The sequence below is a fragment of the Coregonus clupeaformis genome, chromosome 28 (genome assembly GCF_020615455.1).
Source record: "Coregonus clupeaformis isolate EN_2021a chromosome 28, ASM2061545v1, whole genome shotgun sequence".
In the NCBI taxonomy this organism is placed as follows: domain Eukaryota; kingdom Metazoa; phylum Chordata; class Actinopteri; order Salmoniformes; family Salmonidae; genus Coregonus; species Coregonus clupeaformis.
In genome coordinates this window covers 29,995,414-30,016,033 of record NC_059219.1, presented here as the reverse complement: position 1 = coordinate 30,016,033, position 20,620 = coordinate 29,995,414, and the positions used below count along the sequence as shown (strand labels likewise).

Below are 20,620 nucleotides of genomic sequence, written 5' to 3'. Positions count from 1 at the left end.
TCTATCTAAGGCACCGGAGGACAGGCTGTATCTCAGTAGCACTAAGCAGACCAGACATTCATTCATGATGAAGGTTTGCATTATAGAGAGGGGAGTGTCACCTGCCATCTTGTTGCTGTCCAGGAGAAGATCCTTAAAAAACGGAGGCTAATGCAGTAATATACTGCCCTTATTCTGTGTCTCAGGTTTAACTATGTAATACATCTCCCTCCCGGATATAGACCTGGCTATCTTTATTTAGCTTGTCATTTAGCACAGTAACAGTACAAAATGATATTGAATTAGTCTCAGGAAATGAAAGAGACTTCAACACTCATCGTGGACCAGCCAGAAGGAGGTGAGGTGGCATATAGGGGTACTGTGGTAGGTGGATGCTACTCTTGCCTCTTACACGTGATAAAATGATCCATTTCTCACTGCGTCACCATCAATCTCGCCCTCCGCCGGCCGGCTCTATAACTGCACACTGCAGCCCCACAGCCCTGGGAGGAAGTAGTATCCAGAGCAGGGAAAAGGTTTTAGCACTGCGCAATGGCTTTTAACGAGGACAACCGAAAGGACAGCAGCAACAGGTTGTGGACCAGCCAGAAGGAGGTGAGGTGGCATATAGGGGTACTGTGGTAGGTGGATGCTACTCTTGCCTCTTACACATGATAAAATGATCCATTTCTCACTAAGACTGTCTCTGAACAAGGATGTTGACCAGATATGCTCCCACGCTCCAATTTCTCACTAAGACTGTCCCTGAACAAGGATGTTGACCAGATATGCTCCCACGCTCCAATTTCTCACTAAGACTGTCTCTGAACAAGGATGTTGTCACATGGTCTGACCATAACTAGGCCCCGGAGTATTTCCTGGTCACATGGTCTGACCATAACTAGGCCCCGGAGTATTTCCTGGTCAGGTAAGGTGTTCAGGAAACCCCCCAGCCTTACCTATTGACAGAACTCTTTAACACTCCACTTTAGCACTCCTAACTTCTGTCCTAACTGGCTGTCCTGACTCCCTGTCTGACCCCCTTCTCAAGCCCCCCCGGCTCACCTCGTTTCTGCAGCAGCTCGTGGATATCCGTCTTGGGCTCCAGCAGAGTCTCTGTGTCCCCGTCCCGGTCTGGCTCCTCGGCGGGGGGAGACTGGGGCAGCGGCTGGGACAGGGACAGGGGCTGGGACTGGCTCACAGACAGAATCTGGATCTTGGTACCCAGGTCTGGGGCCTCAGAGCCCATGAAGGCAGCAGGGCCGTCGATACCTGCAGGGTGGGGCGCATTCATAAACTTTGTTTTAATGTCTTGAATGATGTTAATGACTTTGTCCTGCTTGTCTGTGTGTTTGAGCACCCAGCTGTCTACTTCTCCAAGAGCTGTCCTGTATTCCTGTGCTTCTATCTGTGCTTCCCTGAGGTGATTTGATTACTTATGCCTTATTACTTAGCCGTCTGCTTGCAGCTGCGTTTCTCTGTAGTACCTCTCCTCTATGTTCATGTCAGAGCTCCTCTTTATAGTTAGCCTTGTGCTATGGAGTGATATGCTGCACTGAGCAGGTGGCTTCAGCTTGCCCTTTTCTTGCCTGGGAGTCTGAATGCTGCTCTGCCTCTCTGAATGTGACTCTCTCCTCCCCATCTGAAGGCCCATCTGGGCATCAGAGAGAACAGCTTCCTGGGTGTCTCCTCCACTACCTTGACTGAGGGAGGCGTTATTAGACACGCACGTGCACGCACGCACACACACACCTCAACATATTCGTTTCCTGACTGTTTGTAGGAACATTTTTATAACATTGTATCCCAGTATGTGAGAGACTAACATATGCAGCATGCCAATGTACAGGCGATTGGTGTCAGAAGTGGGATGCACCAATGTTTATAATCCTATTCTATATAAGCACTTTTTCTATAGCCTTGTATTTCCTGACTGGTCTATTCTACCTCGATCTGGAAGGCCACTCTGCTCCTCCAGAGTGAGCTCCATGACTGGCCCTCTCCCTGCTTTCCTGGGCAACATGGGGCCTGGCCCCAGCTTCTCCCACCACTCCCTCTCACTATCCTCACCTGACGTACTGCCCTCACTCTGGACTGGAAAGAAAATGGATCATTAAAGTATGCTTCTTCATAGCCAACACCAACAACTGTCTATCTCTGACTGTGGACTTGGGTTCAATCACTCAGCACTAATCCTGCTTCCTTTTTCCCAATCGTGTGATCTGACCCCGGAAAAATTCAGGGACTTCCTGAACAGGAAAAACTCTTGCCCTTAATCATGCTAGCTAGTACAGTAGCTAACCCCAAGAACCAAGGCTCACCGTCCATGATGACATCGCTGGTGATGCTGAGGCGTGACTCCACTAGCGGGGCCTGCTCCTCACTGCGCCGGGGCCTGGAGCGCCTGGGCCGGGCCTCTGGGTTGGGCTGCACCATCAGAGGCTCCTGCCGCTTCCGCCGCTGCTTCTGCTCCAACAGCGCCCTCTTTGGAAGGGAGGGGAACAACGACAGTGAGAGTCAGTGACGGGAGTATGGCGTTATACCATGCAAATATTGTCCATCCGTCCCTCCCTGCCCCGGACTGACAGCTGGACTGACAGCTGGTGATAAGGCTCTAGTGATCCTCCTGTATTTGTCCAGGTATATCTGGCCTCTCTTCCCCACAGTCCATGAGGACGCCATCCCTTTCCCTCATTAAAACACTCTTTATCATAAAGAGCTGGCCTGGCTAGCGGTCTGGCTGCTATGTAATGCTACCGTACCTGTAGACTGTGTACTTCCAGTCATTGCGCGAACACTAGTTAGCATTGGCTCGTGAAACTACTGCTAACTTCCTTCCTACTGCATGCAGAGACATAAAAATGTTATCCACGAGTTCATCTGACTCTGGGAAGTAGAACAAGGGCAGTATCCCTTTAAATCCCCCCAGACACTAATCTACATTCAACTTTATACAGACAGCCTTAGACATTTTCCAGATCACTCAAAATGCTGAGTACCAGACAATCAGTAATGACTCTGTCCTTATCAGACATTTGGGACAATTTGATCAAAAGCCACCGGTGGTGGTGTTGTTGTTGTGAAAAACGGTGCTCTCTCTCAGAGTTATCTTCAACAATAAGACAAAACAAATTAGGAAAAAACTCATTATGGTGGCTTGCCAGCTTCGTTTGAGGGGTGTCAAACAAGATACACATGTTTCTACTGTATGGTAACCGTGTCAGAGTGTCCTTGATAGACTCCACATTCTTTGTTGTTGTCTTTTCACCACTCCCACTGTTGTTGGGGGAGAGGACAGACCTTTATTTAACTATTTATCTCTGGCACTTCCCTATGTATGTGTGTGTGAGTGTGTGTGTGTGTGTGTGTCTCAGTTCCTGTATTTTTCTTCTTCATATACTCTGTAAATGCGCAATATTTTATACATTGATAAACTAGTGTAATTATTATTATACCTTTATTTTACTAGGCAAGTCAGTTAAGAACACATTCTTATTTACAATAAATAAATAATTGGTAATTTAGCAGACGCTCTTATCCAGAGCGACTTACAGGAGCAATTAGGGTTAAGTGCCTTGCTCAAGGGCACATCGACAGATTTTTCACCTAGTGGGCTCGGGGATTAGAACCAGCGACCTTTCGGTTACTGGCACAACGCTCTTAACCACTAAGCTAACTGCCGCCCATACAATGACGTCCTACCCCGGCCAAACCTGGAGGACGCTGGGCCAATTGTGCGCCGCCCTATGGGACTCCCAATCACGGCCGGATTGTGATACCGCCTGGAATCGAACCGGGGGTCTGTAGTGACGCCTCTAGCACTGAGATGCAGTGCCTTAGACCGCTGCGCCACTCGGGAGCCCATTCAATGTGAATCTCAAAATGGAACCCCAGATGGCTTTGTAAACAACACACACACATAAGCGTCATGACCCGACCTGGCAAATCATTTAGCCACAGTAAAATGTCATGCTTTTTTCCATCGGTATCTTTGAGACTAAATTGGCAGGCAGAATATGCAACTCTCATAGAAACAGGACAGGTGAGGTATGGTTGGCTAGGCTACATTTATGTCATAATAAAGGTCACAGAATAATGGATCTTTGTGTCCTAGCAAAACCAGAGAAAATGGGACATAGGAGAGTAAGCTACTCAGTGAAGGACCTTCAGCAACAAAAGCATCCATTGAAATCACTTTTGAAAAACCTTTTACATGGGTCCTGGAAAAGTAAGTCTAGACCATCATAAAAGATGCTATGAGACAAAGTAATAGACTGCTTCACATACAGCGCAAACAACTCCAATTATAACTACTTAGTAAACCTAGAGTTGGAAATGCTGCTTCCTGTGGAACCCTATGATAACTATGTGCTATGCTGGCTAAGGCTCTGTTCAGTAGGGGGACAGAGAGACTGGGGACATGGGACAGTGACAAGGCAGTGGGCTCATTAGAGCTGACATTGTCACAGCCATCACAAACGTGCTGGGAAACTAGGGACAACAGCGACAAGGGTTGGCCCCCTTTAGATTTCTGGCTAGACAATGCAAAGCACAATGTCTCTATGAATATAAAAATGCTTCACACTAGAGAAATTGTCAATTTCCATGAATTATAGTGACATTCGTCAGCTGGCCCTCCAGTCCTGGTCTCTGGTCAAAGCAGGCGATGGGTTACGTAACTGCATCAATTAGTGGGGAGCATCAAAACAACAAGGGGTGTTTAGTGATGAACTGGGCTGGAAAGAGACGAGAGGTCCTTGTCTCCCTGAAGGCTCATTGGGCTGATTAACCACCACTACAGAAAGGTTTTATTACTCAGGGCCAACGCAACACACACATTCAGGGCCAACGCAACACAGGCGCAAACACACACAAAAGCACTGACACATACACGCACGCATGCTCATGCACTCACACGCAGACTCGTGCACACACACACAAAAGCATAGACACGCACGCATGCTCATACGTACACACACACACGCACGTGCACACACACACACACACACACACACCCATGGCCTATTTCTATTTGACACCTGAATCTCAAGGTACACCTGAAAAATATGATTCATTAAATACCCAGACTTTGTCTTTGATTAAAATGCAAATAAGACCAGATGAAAGGCCTCTGGGGGCTTAATTGTTTCAGCTTGGATACTGATGGTTTACATTTCAAACAGGCTTTGTTTTAAAGGGATACTTTGGGATTTTGGCAATGAGGTCCTTTATCTACTTCCCCAGAGTCAGATGAACTCATGTCTCTGCACCCAGTATGAAGGAAGTTAGAGGTAGTTTCGCGAGCCAATGCTAACTGTCGTTAGCGCAATAACTGGACGTCTATGGCATCTACTAGCATGCTAGCAATTACCATAGACTTCCAGTCATTGCGTTAACACTAGTTAGCAATTGCGATAACGCTAGTTAGCAACTTCCTTCAAACTGCACGCAGAGACATAAAAATGGTATCTACGAGTTCATCTGACTGGGGAAGTATCCCTTTAAGAGGGGAACAGGGCCCGCCTCCTCGTTTTCTTCTAAGGCTAAAAATAGCAGACATCTGAATGGATTATCATAATGAAACAGACTGTTAATTTGGACACAGGATACAGATTCCATGTAAATAAGAAACAAAAGCCCCACAATGCTTCACGATGAGATCCTATTTTAAAATGTTATCACGAGCCACACATCTGACCCAGGACCGGATGACTTTGAAACCCTTTTGCCTCGCTTAGTCTTCTCTCTTTGCTCTGGGCAACAGTAGTCTTCCTGTGTAAACTGGCTGGGAAATTCTTGCTAGCCCTATTTGTGTAATCTGTTTTTATCTCACTGGTGTGATATTGCTCTGTAACTAAGATGCTACTGCTGCTGGCATCTTAGCAACGGCCACTCCTGGATTTCACTCATATTAACATTTTTACAGAACGGTTACCTCACAAGAAGTGACAGTAGTAGAGCAGACGTTGAACTGTCTCTCTCACTGACAGAACTCATCAGTGGCAACGACACTTCACTGAGCCAGCTGTAAACAACTGAGTTAACCCTGTCCAAACTGAACAGAACTCAAACCTAGTTCATAGCTTGCTTGCTTGGACTACACTCTTAGAAAAAAAGGTGCTATCTAGAATGCAAAACAGTTATTTGGCTGTCTCCATAAGAGAACCCTTTAAAGAACCCTTTTTGGTTCCAGGTATAGAAGGAACCCTTTTGGGTTCCATGTAGAACCTTTTCTACCTGGAACCAAAAAGGGTTATCCTATGGGGACAGCCAAAGAACCCTTTTGGAACCTTTTTTTCTAAGAGTGTATAACCAGAACATGGAGTATGGCCAAAAAAGCCACAGAGACTGAGCGGGAAATTAGGAATATTTATGCTTTAGGCTACTCATTGTTCAACTATTTGCATAATCAAACAGCAACATAAAGAGTTGATAGAATCTGTTGAATAGGCTACTAGTTCCCAGTGCACCACCATCACACAGATCATATCTCTAAATGATAGAATATCAGAATCATTTTTTTTTTTAAACAGGAGAAAATAGTGTAGGATCCTAGAAACAAAACTGCCCTATAATTAAAACAATCCATTGTATTATTGTCCATTTAAACAAAAGACTGGCACTTGAAAGATTTCAGAGGATAGGATATGAGAAAAGGATATGACTCAATACACTGTTTCATGCACCGTCCTGAGGCTATGGGAGCAAGATATTGTCCAGGCCTAAAACAAGACACAGGAGGCTAATGAAAATATCAGACAATGAGATATCCCACATCCACGGAAGTGTGTCCCACCAGAGACAGGCTATAACAATGATATCACCAGGATGAGCTGAAATCAAATGCTAGCACACATGCACAGTACACACACGCAAGCACGCACATATGCCCACACAACTTCCCATGTTACTCTCAGATCAAAATAGTCAACCATAAAGGACATAAACAGACCAGAGAAAAAGAGGTGCTGACCCACCCTGTCCATTGGCGTCCGGAGTGAGACAGAAAGTGAAAGTGAAGTGCAGAAGTTTCTCTGTGGAGCTCAGGGTTCCATGCTCTGTGAGACCCCGTCACGTCTAAACTCTCCCCCACCTAGCAGCACTCGTGCCGGGCATGCCTCTGTCTCCCTGCCCCCCCTCTACCCCTGGATCCTGGATCAGGCTTTCAGATCAGACAACTAACACGAGGATAACCACGCAACACCAGCTTCCCTCTCACTCTGAGTCCGTGTCTCCTCCTCAGCCTGTGAGAGAGTGTGTGTGAGAGAGAACTAGAGTGTATGTGAGTGTGTCTGGGTGGTCACTGTCGCTAACTGAATCAGCGGTCTTAAGCACCCCGGGGCAGAGTGGGGAAGAGAGAGAGAATGAGTGAGATGGAGACAAACAAACAAACCAAAACAAAGGCAAAGTCTTCTCATGCTTTGTTGATTTCAAAAAAGCTTTTGACTTAATTTGGCATGAGGGTCTGCTATACAAATTGATGGAAAGTGGGATTGGGGAAAAACATACGACATTATAAAATCCATGTACACAAACAACAAGTATGTGGTTAAAATTGTCAAAAAACACACACATTTCTTTCCACAGGGCCGTGGGGCGAGACAGGGATGCAGTTTAAGCCCCACCCTCTTCAACATATATATCAACGAATTGGCGAGGGCACTAGAACAGTCTGCAGCACCCGGCCTCACTCTACTAGAATCTGAAGTCAAATGTCTACTGTTTGCTGATGATCTGGTGCTTCTGTCACCAACCAAGGAGGGCCTACAGCAGCACCTAGATCTTCTGCACAGATTCTGTCAGACCTGGGCCCTGACAGTAAATCTCAGTAAGACAAAAATAATGGTGTTCCAAAAAAGGTCCAGTTGCCAGGACCACAAATACAAATTCCATCTAGACACCGTTGCCCTAGAGCACACAAAAACTATATAAACCTGGGCCTAAACATCAGCACCACAGGTAACTTCCACAAAGCTGTGAACGATCTGAGAGACAAGGCAAGAAGGGCCTTCTATGCCATCAAAAGGAACATAAAATTTGACATACCAATTAGGATCTGACTAAAAATACTTGAATCAGTTATAGAACCCATTGCCCTTTATGGTTGTGAGGTCTGGGGTCCACTCACCAACCAAGAATTCACAAAATGGGACAAACACCAAATTGAGACTCTGCATGCAGAATTCTGCAAAAATATCCTCCTTGTGCAACGAAAAACACCCAATAATACATGCAGAGCAGAATTAGGCCGATACCCGCTAATGATCAAAATCCAGAAAAGAGCCGTTAAATTCTATAACCACTTAAAAGGAAGCGATTCCCAAACCTTCCATAACAAAGCCATCATCTACAGAGAGATGAACTTGGAGAAGAGTCCCCTAAGTAAGCTGGTCCTGGGGCTCTGTTCACAAACACAAACAGACCCCACAGAGCCCTGGGACAACAACAACAACAACACAATTAGACCCAACCAAATCATGAGAAAACAAAAAGAGAATTACTTGACACATTGGAAAGAACTAACAAAAAAACAGAGCAAACTAGAATGCTATTTGGCTCTAAACAGAGAGTACACAGTGGCAGAATACCTGACCACTGTGACTGACCCAAACTTAAGGAAAGCTTTGACTATGTACAGACTCAGTGAGCATAGCCTTGCTATTGAGAAAGGCTGCCGTAGGCAGACCTGGCTCTCAAGAGAAGACAGGCTATGTGCACACTGCCCACAAAATGAGGTGGAAACTGAGCTGCACTTCCTAACCTCCTGCCAAATGTATGACCATATTAGAGACACATATTTCCCTCAGATTACAGAGATCCACAAAGAATTTGAAAACAAACCCAATTTTGATAAACTCCCTTATCTACTGGGTGAAAAACCACAGTGTGACATCACAGCAGCAATATTTGTGACCTGTTGCCACAAGAAAAGGGCAACCAGTGAAGAACAAACACCATTGTAAATACAACCCATATTTATGTTTATTTATTTTCCCATTTGTACTTTAACTATTTGCACATTGTTACAACACTGTATATATATATACATAATATGACATTTGAAATGTCTTTATTCTTTTGGAACTTCTGAGTGTAATGTTTACTGTTAATATTGATTGTTTATTTCACTTTTGTTTACTATCTACTTCACTTGCTTTGGCAATGTTAACATACCTTTCCCATGCCAATAAAGCCCTTAAATTGAAATTGAATTGAGAGAGAGGGAGGGAGGGGGATAGAGGTGCTGCAAGTGTCAGACAGCAATAGAGGTAGGAGCAATGTGTGTGTGGGGGGTTGGTTTTTCTATCCTTGTGGGGACCTAAAACCCCCCAAAGTCCCCACAAGGATAGTAAAACAAGGGGGAAGTTCTCCCTTGTGGGGACATTTCCCACATCCTCATGAGGACAAAGGCTATTTTAAACTTAGGGGTTAGGTTTAGGATTAGGGTTAGAATTAAGGTTAGGGTAAGGGGTTAGTGGTTAGGTTTAGGGTTAGGAGTTAGGTTTAGGGTTTGGGTTATGGTTACGGGTTAAGGTTAGGGTTAGGTTTAGGGTTAAGGTTACAAACTTTAGAAGCCTTTTCAAATACACTACAAGTGTGCTTTTCCTGCTGTACAGGAAAATTCTCAGCAACAAAAGTGATCAAATTAAGATCCTACATCTGTAGGCATAAAGCGCACTACACAGACTCCATCTACTGAAACCTTTCTATGGCTATGTCCCGAATGGCATCCTATTCCCTATATAGTGCACTACTTCGTTAGGCTCTGGTCAAAAGTAGTGCACTATGTAGGGAACAGGGTGCCATTTGGGACACACCCATTGAGTCAGTCTATGTGCATACCAATCATCTCATCCATCTTTTACTCCATTGTGTGACTGTTGCTTAAGTCTGGTTTCTTAAACCAAATAAGTCCGTTTCACTTTAAAGGAGCATGGGTGGTGATAAGGATACTGCAGGCAGGAGGGATTGTAAGGGACAATCATCAGACACACAGACCAGGAAGAACTGTTAGTTGAGAAAGGAGCAGATTGGTGCTTTATCTCTACTATGAGTGCTAAAACAATTCCCTTATGGAAAAATACTTTTCTTTCTGCTAATTGTGCAAACTGTACTTCCTTCGAAAATAAAAGAGTTCAAACACACCCTGTTTTCCCTCTGTTTCATGACAATCAGCCTTATTGTGCTGATGGCCGGTAATACAAATGCTATTACAAAGCCAACAAAATTCATAGCCTGAGTGACACCGGAGGCAGAAAACAAGGTCATTTATACACTCGCTGCCAGTCAAATGTTCAAGTTTGACAGGCTCACAGCTATAAACATGGACTGAGACAAGCCCTCAAAAACTATTCTGACAAAACATGAAAAGACACCAAAAACAACCAAAACATCAAACGCAAAATGCCTCTACATATACAGTTGAAGTCGGAAGTTTACATACACTTAGGTTGGAGTCGTTAAAACTAGTTTTTCAACCATTCCACAAAATGTCTTGTTAATAAACTATAGTTATGGCAAGTCGGTTAGAACATCTACTTTGTGCATGACACAAGTAATTTTTCCAACAATTGTTTACAGACAGATTATTTCACTTATAATTCACTGTTTCACAATCCCAGTGGGTCAGAAGTTTACATACACTAAATTGACTGTGCCTTTAAACAGCTTGGAAAACTCCAGAAAATGATGTAATGGCTTTAGAAGCTTCTGATAGGCTAATTTACCTAATTTGAGTCAATTGGAGGTGTACCTGTGGATGTATTTTAAGGCCTACCTTCGAACTCAGTGCCTCTTTGCTTGACATCATGGGAAAATCAAAAGAAATCAGCCAAGACCTCACAAAAACAATTGTAGACCTCCACAAGTCTGGAAATTGCTCCCAAGGATGAACCAAACGCCTGAAGGAACCACGTTCGTCTGTACAAACAATAGTACGCAAGTATAAACACAATGAGACCACGCAGCCATCATACCGCTCAGGAAGGAGACGCGTTCTGTCTCCTAGAGATTAACGTACTTTGGTGCGAAAAGTGCAAATCAATCCCAGAACAACAGCAAAGGACCTTGTGAAGATGCTGGAGGAAACAGGTACAAAAGTATTTATCGACAGTAACCTCGAAAGGCCGCTCAGCAAGGAAGAAGCCACGGCTCCAAAACCGCCATAAAAAAGCCAGACTACGGTTTGCAACTGCACATGGGGACAAAGATCATACTTTTTGGAGAAATGTCCTCTGGTCTGATTAAACAAAAATAGAACTGTTTGGCCATAATGAACATCGTTATGTTTGGAGGAAAAAGGGGGACGCTTGCATGCCGAAGAACACCATCCCAACCGTGAAGCACGGGGGTGGAAGCATCATGCTGTGGGGGTGCTTTGCTGCAGGAGGGCCTGGTGCACTTCACAAAATAGATGGCATCATGAGGAAGGAAAATTATGTGGATATATTGAAGTAACATCTGAAGACATCAGTCAGGAAGTTAAAGCTTGGTCGCAAATGGATCTTCCAAATGGACAATGACCCCAAGCATACTTCCAAAGTTGTGGCAAAATGGCTTAAGGACAACAAAGTCAAGGTATTGGAGTGGCCATCACAAAGCCCTGACCTCAATCCTATAGAAAATGTGTGGGCAGAACTGAAAAAGCGTGTGCGAGCAAGGAGGCCTACAAACCTGACTCAGTTACACCAGCTCTGTCAGGAGGAATGGGCCAAAATTCACCCAATTTATTGTGGGAAGCTTGTGGAAGGCTACCCGAAACGTTTGACCCAAGTTAAACAATTTACAGGCAATGCTACCAAATACTAATTGAGTGTATGTAAACTTCTGACCCACTGGGAATGTGATGAAAGGAATAAAAGCTGAAATAAATCACTCTCTACTATTATTCTGACATTTCACATTCTTAAAATAAAGTGGTGATCCTATCTGACGTAAGACAGGGAATTTTTACTAGGATTAAATATCAGGAATTGTGAAAAACTGAGTTTAAATGTATTTGGCTAAGGTGTATGTAAACTTCCGACTTCAACTGTATATAATATGGACTAGTCTGGTCATTTCTGAATCAGAAATAGAATACTCATGACATATACCCTGAACAAGTCTCTGGGAGCCGTAGTGTCTGTAGAGTGGATATGATGTTGAACAGGTGCTGTATGTGGCGTAACTAGTTTAATGTGTTTAATAATGGTAGTCATTACCTGCTTTTCCAGCTTCTGCTGCCTGAGGCTGGTGCTGTCATCATCAAGGGCACTGGGAAGAGACGAAAGACAAAATGGTTACTATCCACTCATAACTCACATCTGACTGAGACATAATACAAGTGGTTCTGTGGTTAATACGAATCTGTTATCTGGATCTCATCTGTTATCTGTTATTTTTCCAATAAGAAACAATTTGCTACAGTGGTCACTAATGAATGCACCCCCGATTGAGATTGGGTGGTATCCAGATTTTCATAACGTTTCTGTTCCATACCGGGGTATACAATATTACCGGAAGTGCACACAAGGGGCCTTATTTCTTTTTTTAAAAGGTATTGAAAATCACACCGTCAGTATGTCTAAATACCCCGGTATATGGTATATAGGGTATATAGCCCAAGCCTACCCGGATGTCACTTACATCAATGACACTAATGATTTTCAATGGGATTCCACCAGGGGGCATCACTGCTGTGAATAAGAACTGCGGACAATGCACTGAAATATCCTCGCTGAGCTGGAATTGAACGTTACCAAGGTGTTCGCTTGAAAAAGCAGTTGCACTGCTGCGCATAAATAAGACTGTCATACAGGATTACAGTCATACCTTAGGCTATAACTGTTTGAGCTTAGCCTGAGTGCATGATCTGCATACAAAAAAAAACAAAGAAAAAAAGATTGCAACAGAAGGAAATAAAAATGTAGTTGTTAATAGATATCATTTTGGCCACGTAGGCTAACCTGACCAAGAAACGCTTAGGGCTCTAGTTATAAAACTCCTCACTTTCCTGGTGAGGTCAAATATGATATCAGGACTGTATAATGCAGCAAAGCAACAGACAGCAGCACTACAGTGCTACAAAGCAACAGCAAGTCTACATCTAAGACACAGTTCTCCATAGAGTCCTGTCTCTGGCCGTCAGAGTGGTGGCTGTTGTTTGGGACTACTTTTCCTGGACTCCTGTGAAAAGGCCTGCTGGGTACATGTTGCTAAGCTACAGTGGAGAGGGAGAAGAAGGTGGGAGTAGCAGTGGGAGTCTATTCAGAGGCACAGAGAGAGTTAGAGGAACCCACCTCTACTCTCCCCAGCCACAACAAACCACTCTCACTGCAAGAGCACAGCATGTGGGGAAGTGTGTGATGGAGAAATGGGGAAGTGTGTGATGGAGGAATGGGGAAGTGTGTGATGGAGGGATGGTTGGAGATTGGGAGAAAAAAAAAAAGGTTCTGCTATCACCTGCTGAAATCTCTCAGAACAATTTTACATCTCTGGGATTCACTCATTTCTCTGTCAGTCCACATGCTCATACCATCTGTTGCTGTAAAACAGCCTGGGCTGTATTATACCTTTACATCTCCCATTCAGACAGAGAGTGTTACAGGAGTAGGATAGGAAAGACTTCATTAAGCACATCTTTCTCTCTCTCTATATATATATATATATATATATATATATATCATCTACTCTCTCTATATATATATATATCATCTTCTCTCTCTCTCTCTCTCTCTCTCTCTCTCTCTCTCTCTAAATAAACATAAATATGGGTTGTATTTACAATGGTGTTTGTTCTTCACTGGTTGCCCTTTTCGTGTGGCAACAGGTCACAAATCTTGCAGCTGTGATGGCACACTGTGGTTTTTCACCCAGTAGATGAGGGAGTTTATCAAAATTGGGTTTGTTTTCGAATTCTTTGTGGATCGCTGTAATCTGAGGGAAATATGTGTCTCTAATATGGTCATACATTTGGCAGGAGGTTAAGAAGTGCAGCTCAGTTTCCACCTCATTTTGTGGGCAGTGTGCACATAGCCTGTCTTCTCTTGAGAGCCAGGTCTGCCTACAGCAGCCTTTCTCAATAGCAAGGCTATGCTCACTGAGTCTGTACATAGTCAAAGCTTTCCTTAAGTTTGGGTCAGTCACAGTGGTCAGGTATTCTGCCACTGTGTACTCTCTGTTTAGGGCCAAATAGCATTCTAGTTTGCTCTGTTTTTTTGTTAGTTCTTTCCAATGTGTCAAGTAATTCTCTTTTTGTTTTCTCATGATTTGGTTGGGTCTAATTGTGTTGTTGTTGTCCTGGGGCTCTGTGGGGTCTGTTTGTGTTTGTGAACAGAGCCCCAGGACCAGCTTACTTAGGGGACTCTTCTCCAAGTTCATATATCTGTAGGTGATGGCTTTGTTATGGAAGGTTTGGGAATCGCTTCCTTTTAAGTGGTTATAGAATTTAACAGCTCTTTTCTGGATTTTGATAATTAGCGGGTATTGGCCTAATTCTGCTCTGCATGCATTATTTGGTGTTTTACGTTGTACACTGAGGATGTTTTTGCAGAATTCTGCATGCAGAGTCTCAATTTGGTGTTTGTCCCATTTTGTGAATTCTTGGTTGGTGAGTGGACCCCAGACCTCACAACCATAAAGGGCAATGGGTTCTATAACTGATTCAAGTATTTTTAGCCAGATCCTAATTGATATGTCAAATGTTATGTTCCTTTTGAGGGCATAGAAGGCCCTTCTTGCCTTGTCTCTCAGATCGTTCACAGCTTTGTGGAAGTTACCTGTGGCGCTGATGTTTAGGCCGAGGTATGTATAGTTTTTTGTGTGCTCTAGGGCAACGGTGTCTAGATGGAATTTGTATTTGTGGTCCTGGCAACTGGACCTTTTTTGGAACACCATTATTTTAGTCTTACTGAGATTTACTGTCAGGGCCCAGGTCTAACAGAATCTGTGCAGAAGATCTAGGTGCTGCTGTAGGCCCTCCTTGGTTGGTGACAGAAGCACCAGATCATCAGCAAACAGTAGACATTTGACTTCAGATTCTAGTAGGGTGAGGCCGGGTGCTGCAGACTGTTCTAGTGCCCTCGCCAATTCGTTGATATATATGTTGAAGAGGGTGGGGCTTAAACTGCATCCCTGTCTCGCCCCACGGCCCTGTGGAAAGAAATGTGTGTGTTTTTTGACAATTTTAACCATGGATTTTATAATGTCATATGTTTTTCCCCCAACCCCACTTTCCATCAATTTGTATAGTAGACCCTCATGCCAAATGGAGTCAAAAGCTTTTTTGAAATCAACAAAGCATGAGAAGACTTTGCCTTTGTTTTGGTTTGTTTGTTTGTCAATTAGGGTGTGCAGGGTGAATATGTGGTCTGTCGTACGGTAATTTGGTAAAAAGCCAATTTGACATTTGCTCAGTACATTGTTTTCACTGAGGAAATGAACTAGTCTGCTGTTAATGATAATGCAGAGGATTTTCCCAAGGTTGCTGTTGACGCATATCCCACGGTAGTTATTGGGGTCAAATTTGTCTCCACTTTTGTGGATTGGGGTGATTAGTCCTTGGTTCCAAATATTGGGGAAGATGCCAGAGCTAAGGATGATGTTAAAGAGTTTAAGTATAGCTAATTGAAATTTGTGGTCTGTATATTTTATCATTTCATTGAGGAAACCATCAACACCACAGGCATTTTTGGGTTGGAGGGTTTGTATTTTGTCCTGTAGTTCATTCAATGTAATTGGAGAATCCAGTGGGTTCTGGTAGTCTTTAATAGTTGATTCTAAGATTTACATTTGATCATGTATATTTTTTTGCTGTTTGTTCTCTGTTATAGGGCCAAAAAGATTGGAGAAGTGGTTTACCCATACATCTCCGTTTTGGATAGATAGCTCTTCGTGTTGTTGTTTGTTTAGTGTTTTCCAATTTTCCCAGAAGTGGTTAGAGTCTATGGATTCTTCAATTACATTGAACTGATTTCTGACATGCTGTTCCTTCTTTTTCCGTAGTGTATTTCTGTATTGTTTTAGTGATTCACCATAGTGAAGGCGTAGGCTCAGGTTTTCTGGGTCTCTATGTTTTTGGTTGGATAGGTTTCTCAATTTCTTTCTTAGGTTTTTGCATTCTTCATCAAACCATTTATCACTGTTGTTACTTTTCTTCGGTTTTCTGTTAGAGATTTTTAGATTTGATAGGGAAGCTGAGAGGTCAAATATACTGTTTAGGTTTTCTACTGCCAAGTTTACACCTTCACTATTACAGTGGAACGTTTTGTCCAGGAAGTTGTCTAGAATGGATTGAATTTGTTGTTGCCTAATTGTTTTTTGGTAGGTTTCAACACTACTTTCCTTCCATCTCTCTCTCTCTCTCTATCTCTCTCTCTCTCTCTCTCTCCTCGTGTCTGGGATAAGGTCCGTGACACATCACTCTGCTGGAGGATATAAGGGCCTCATTACGTCATCATCACTGCTTCTGAAGGACAGTCACCAAAGGCCAAGAGGAATAGAAAGCAGGACATCATCTATTACATCAACTCAGATTATTACAGACAACAACGACTTGGCCATGTCCTCAGATTTCCTCAGAATTATGGATGAAAATCATTAGTAAGTCAAGTTATTACAGATTGAAATTCCACATTATGTGGCAATAAGAAATGCTACCAATGTCATCGAACCAATGAGTTTTGGACCTGACTTTGCCAGTTGCTTGTCTATTCACTCAACAACAACCCCTGTTAGGTCAACTCAACATTAATGATCAGTCATCTCAGAGACTGCAGAGCACTCTGTTTTAGTGTACTGATTGTTACAGCCCTCTTCAAGTGTAATCAGCCCAGTGCAGTGCTATCCATACAGGCGTGCAGATCTGTCCACAGGGAAGCCATTACATGGCCATGAGACAGTAGTGACGAGTGAAGGATGATGGGAGGTGTTAATTACACATCCGGGATGGTCATTACACTCTTAGAAAAAAAGGTGCTACCTTAAAGGGTTCTTCGGCTGTCCCCATAGGAAAACCCTTTGAAGAACCATTTTTGGTTCCGGGTAGAACCCTTTTGGTTCCAGGTAGAACCCTTTTGGGTTCCATGTAGAACCCTTTCTACAGAGGGTTCAACATGGAACCAAAAAGGGTGCTACCTGGAACCAAAATGGGTTCTACCTGGAACCACAAAAGGTTATCCTATGGGGACAGCCAAAGAACCCTTTTAGAACCCTTTTTTCTCAGAGTGTAGGGTGGCCAGAGGAGGGCAGGGCCAGGGGGAGGAGAGGTAGACTAGCTGTCCAGCTAGGGACCTGGGAGGAGACGTAATGGGACTACTCTCCACTGGGAAAAGGCTGGAGACTTGGTGGGTATGGTTACTACCAAAGGGTGTTTGACCTCTTTTGGAATGGGGGGGAAAAACATAGTTGGGATACTGTCATTAAACGTACCTGCCTGTAAAACTTACCATTTTTAGGTGGCTCTACCACCCAAAAAGTGTCCCCATTCAACCCTAGAGGTAGAAGAGTGACTGTGTGTGGCCACTGTGGACATTCCTTGATTTCATCCATCTACTTGACACCACAATCAATATGACTATCCGTCTCCCAACACTCAACCTAGTCTCTCTGACAACACAACAGGACAGCTCTTTCTAGTAGACCCTTACACAGACAGTTCTGCGCAAATTTCACTTCAACGGTTGCACTACAGGTTCTTTACCTGGCACTCACCAAAGCAGAGCATTTCTGAAGTCGTCTGTCAACTGACCTATTGGAGCGTACTATGAATAGAAAAAGTATCCTTTGACCATTAAATGACTAGTTGATGGAAGCTGTGGGTGCCTGGGTGGATGGTTAATTACAGGTATTCTAATGGGTGGGTGCTAAATGTAGGATCTTAATTTGAGCCAGTTTGCTACAGCAGGAGAATAATCTTGCAGCAACAGGAAATGTGAATTATAATTAATGGACATTTACACAGGGAAAATCAAGTCTGAAATTTCAAAGTGGAAATGACAAACTTCAGAAGCCTTTATAAACCTCAAATACACTCCAAGTTTAACATTTCCTGGGTGATCAAATTAAGATCCAACATCCGTGCTGCTTACATTTACGTCATTTAGCAGACACTCTTATCCAGAGCGACTTACAGGAGCAATTAGGGTTAAGTGCCTTGCTCAAGGGCACATCGACAGATTTTTCACCTAGTTGGCTCGGGGATTAGAACCAGCAACCTTTCGGTTACTGGCACAACGCTCTTAACCACTAAGCTACCTGCCGCCCCGCTTACCTTGCTGTTGAGGTAGAGGAGAAGCTGGCGGAGCTGGAGGGTCTTCAGGGCCATGGGGTTTTGGAACAGGAAACACAGGACACAGAGAAGAATAGAGTTAGCAAGAGATTTGTGATACCAAAAAAAAAACTAGGCTAAAATGGGATGCTTTGGTACTGTTCTGATACTCTGTGTCAACGCTGGTGTAGTCCTTCAGTTTGAGAAGCACGTGATCTTTCTATTTTACAGGGAAATGTAAATCGATCCTCAGTCCATAACACATATCAAGCAATCTATTTTCATTTGTCTAAATAGGCCTATTTGAGCTAACAGACATAGAACAGACAGTGGCCTGTACAGTAGTACTACGAATGAACACCTATATGACCGTGGCGTGGTGACAGTCACCCAGACAGTGAATGACCATTGATCAGGTGCTGTGTATTTGCTTGATCTGCCACAGGGTATCATCATTCTATACTTTAATCTAGGAATATACTGAGTGTCCTCCACCTCTATCCAACTTGGGAGGACACCGTCTTTCTGTTCCCTTCACAGGTCTCGACACGGTAATCAATGTTTCATAACACTGACACTGTGCTGTAAAGATTTACTGACTGACAAGCAAACAGAATGCAGGCTAGTAATAGTGTATTACGTTGTCACAAACAAGCTTTAGAATACTCTCCATGTCATCGCATTGTCCTCGGTCTGTTGGTGAAAAGGCTTGAGAATAGGATGAGACTATTGCATTCAGATGAAAATATGATGCAGTTCAAAACGTGTCTCTGGCATTTAGCATAACATTTGAGACTTTATTATCAGACGAGAGACAACAGAGAAGCGTATTATCAAACTGCAATAAAAGGATTCTCATTAATATACTTCACAGCTTTGAATTAATTTAAATCATGTTTTAAAGTTCATCGAATAAAGTCAATTTAATTTCCCCTTCACCAAATGACTTTCCGGGGTTAAAAAGAAAGACTGAATGAGAGGTAGACTAATTAAACTTCTAATTCCACGGAGGATGGAGAGAATGGCTTCAGTTCCAGTTCAGTGAATGAAATCGCGAGAGGGATTATTCAAAACAGGGTGATGACATGGGTGAGATTAGGCCGTTTTTGATTCCCTGGCAGTCAGATCAGCTCTGCGCCATGTTAAAACTAGAATTTGGCATTTGTTTTTTGTGTGAAACGGCAGCCCTGCTATATACAAAGAATTGAAATGACCATTAAACAGATTGCCAGATCGCAGATTGTGCCTTTAAGGAAACCAGATGAAAAGACACCAGCTGAATAAATGATCAACGCATGGTGAGGTGTAGAGCGTGAACAACACTGTTTAACTAGGCCTAGGATATTAATATAATAATAATAATAATATGCCATTTAGCAGACGCTTTTATCCAAAGCGACTTACAGTCATGCGTGCATACATTTTTGTGTATGGGTGGTCCCGGGGATCGAACCCACTACCTTGGCGTTACAAGCGCCGTGCTCTACCAGCTGAGCTACAGAGGACCACATTATAGACTCATACAAGCTAAACGACAGTCTTTTCAACACAAGCAACTTCAATCAAATTCTTTCATGTCAGCTACTTGGTCAAATACTCTTAGCACGTCCTTAGTTACAGCAAACCTCACAATATAACATGTTAGAAAGAAAGAAACTCTCGTTACAGTACAAGAGATGGAGCTCTGAATAAGTAACGACGATGCAACTGACGAAACATGAGCGAGGAAGAGATCCTTAGATCCTTTGTTCCCATTAGTCCACTGTTGACACTGCATTTTACATCATCATGATGATGTGGCCGGTGACACTTTGCTTCTTGAAATTCCAATATCTTGAAAACTTGACTGCTGACATACAAAACATTTTGGAGCTGTATCAACAGTGGACTAATGAAAAAAAACACCAAAAGATTGTTTTTGAGTGGTTTCCCTTTAACAGCAGGTAAGCCATTCAGCCCAAGGAGAACAGAGAACAGGAGTGTGGGTAGGAGGTAAGAGCAGTGGGAGGAGGAAGAGATGCTCCAAGCCTCTCTGTCGGTCACAGGCACAACAAACATCTGACTCACAGGACACAGACCCATTCACTCTCTCAGTTCCTCTATCATCCTATTTCTCACGCTACAGTACACATTTTGGAAAAATCAAGCACACAGTGTGTGTGTGTGTGTGTGTGTGTGTGTGTGTGTGTGTGTGTGTGTGCCCACGTAGGCCTGCTGTATACCTGTAGGACCAGCGGCTGTAGACAGGCTGGGAGACACCACTCTTTACACTGTCCATGATGCTGTAGCAGCCAGTCTAGGTGTGTGATAGATAAGACAGTCCAGCAGCAGCTCTGGTAATGTATGGTACTCCCAACCCGGTCCAGAGTCAATCTGAAGCTCTACCTGAAGCTC

General features: G+C 43.5%; 1 protein-coding gene across 1 annotated transcript in view; it reads right to left on the bottom strand.

The window, feature by feature from the left end:
- LOC121557848 (tubby protein homolog) overlaps nucleotides 1–20,620 on the bottom strand; it is a 41,507-nt gene that overhangs the window by 6,494 nt on the left and 14,393 nt on the right. Inside the window, exons 2-7 of the mRNA XM_041871316.2 lie at nucleotides 18,230–18,271; nucleotides 12,183–12,234; nucleotides 2,301–2,463; nucleotides 1,927–2,073; nucleotides 1,569–1,682; nucleotides 1,045–1,251 (exon numbers count right to left, since the gene is read on the bottom strand). Coding sequence (XP_041727250.1) covers nucleotides 1,045–1,251; nucleotides 1,569–1,682; nucleotides 1,927–2,073; nucleotides 2,301–2,463; nucleotides 12,183–12,234; nucleotides 18,230–18,271 — 725 coding nt within the window. The remainder of the gene's footprint in view (nucleotides 1–1,044; nucleotides 1,252–1,568; nucleotides 1,683–1,926; nucleotides 2,074–2,300; nucleotides 2,464–12,182; nucleotides 12,235–18,229; nucleotides 18,272–20,620) is intronic.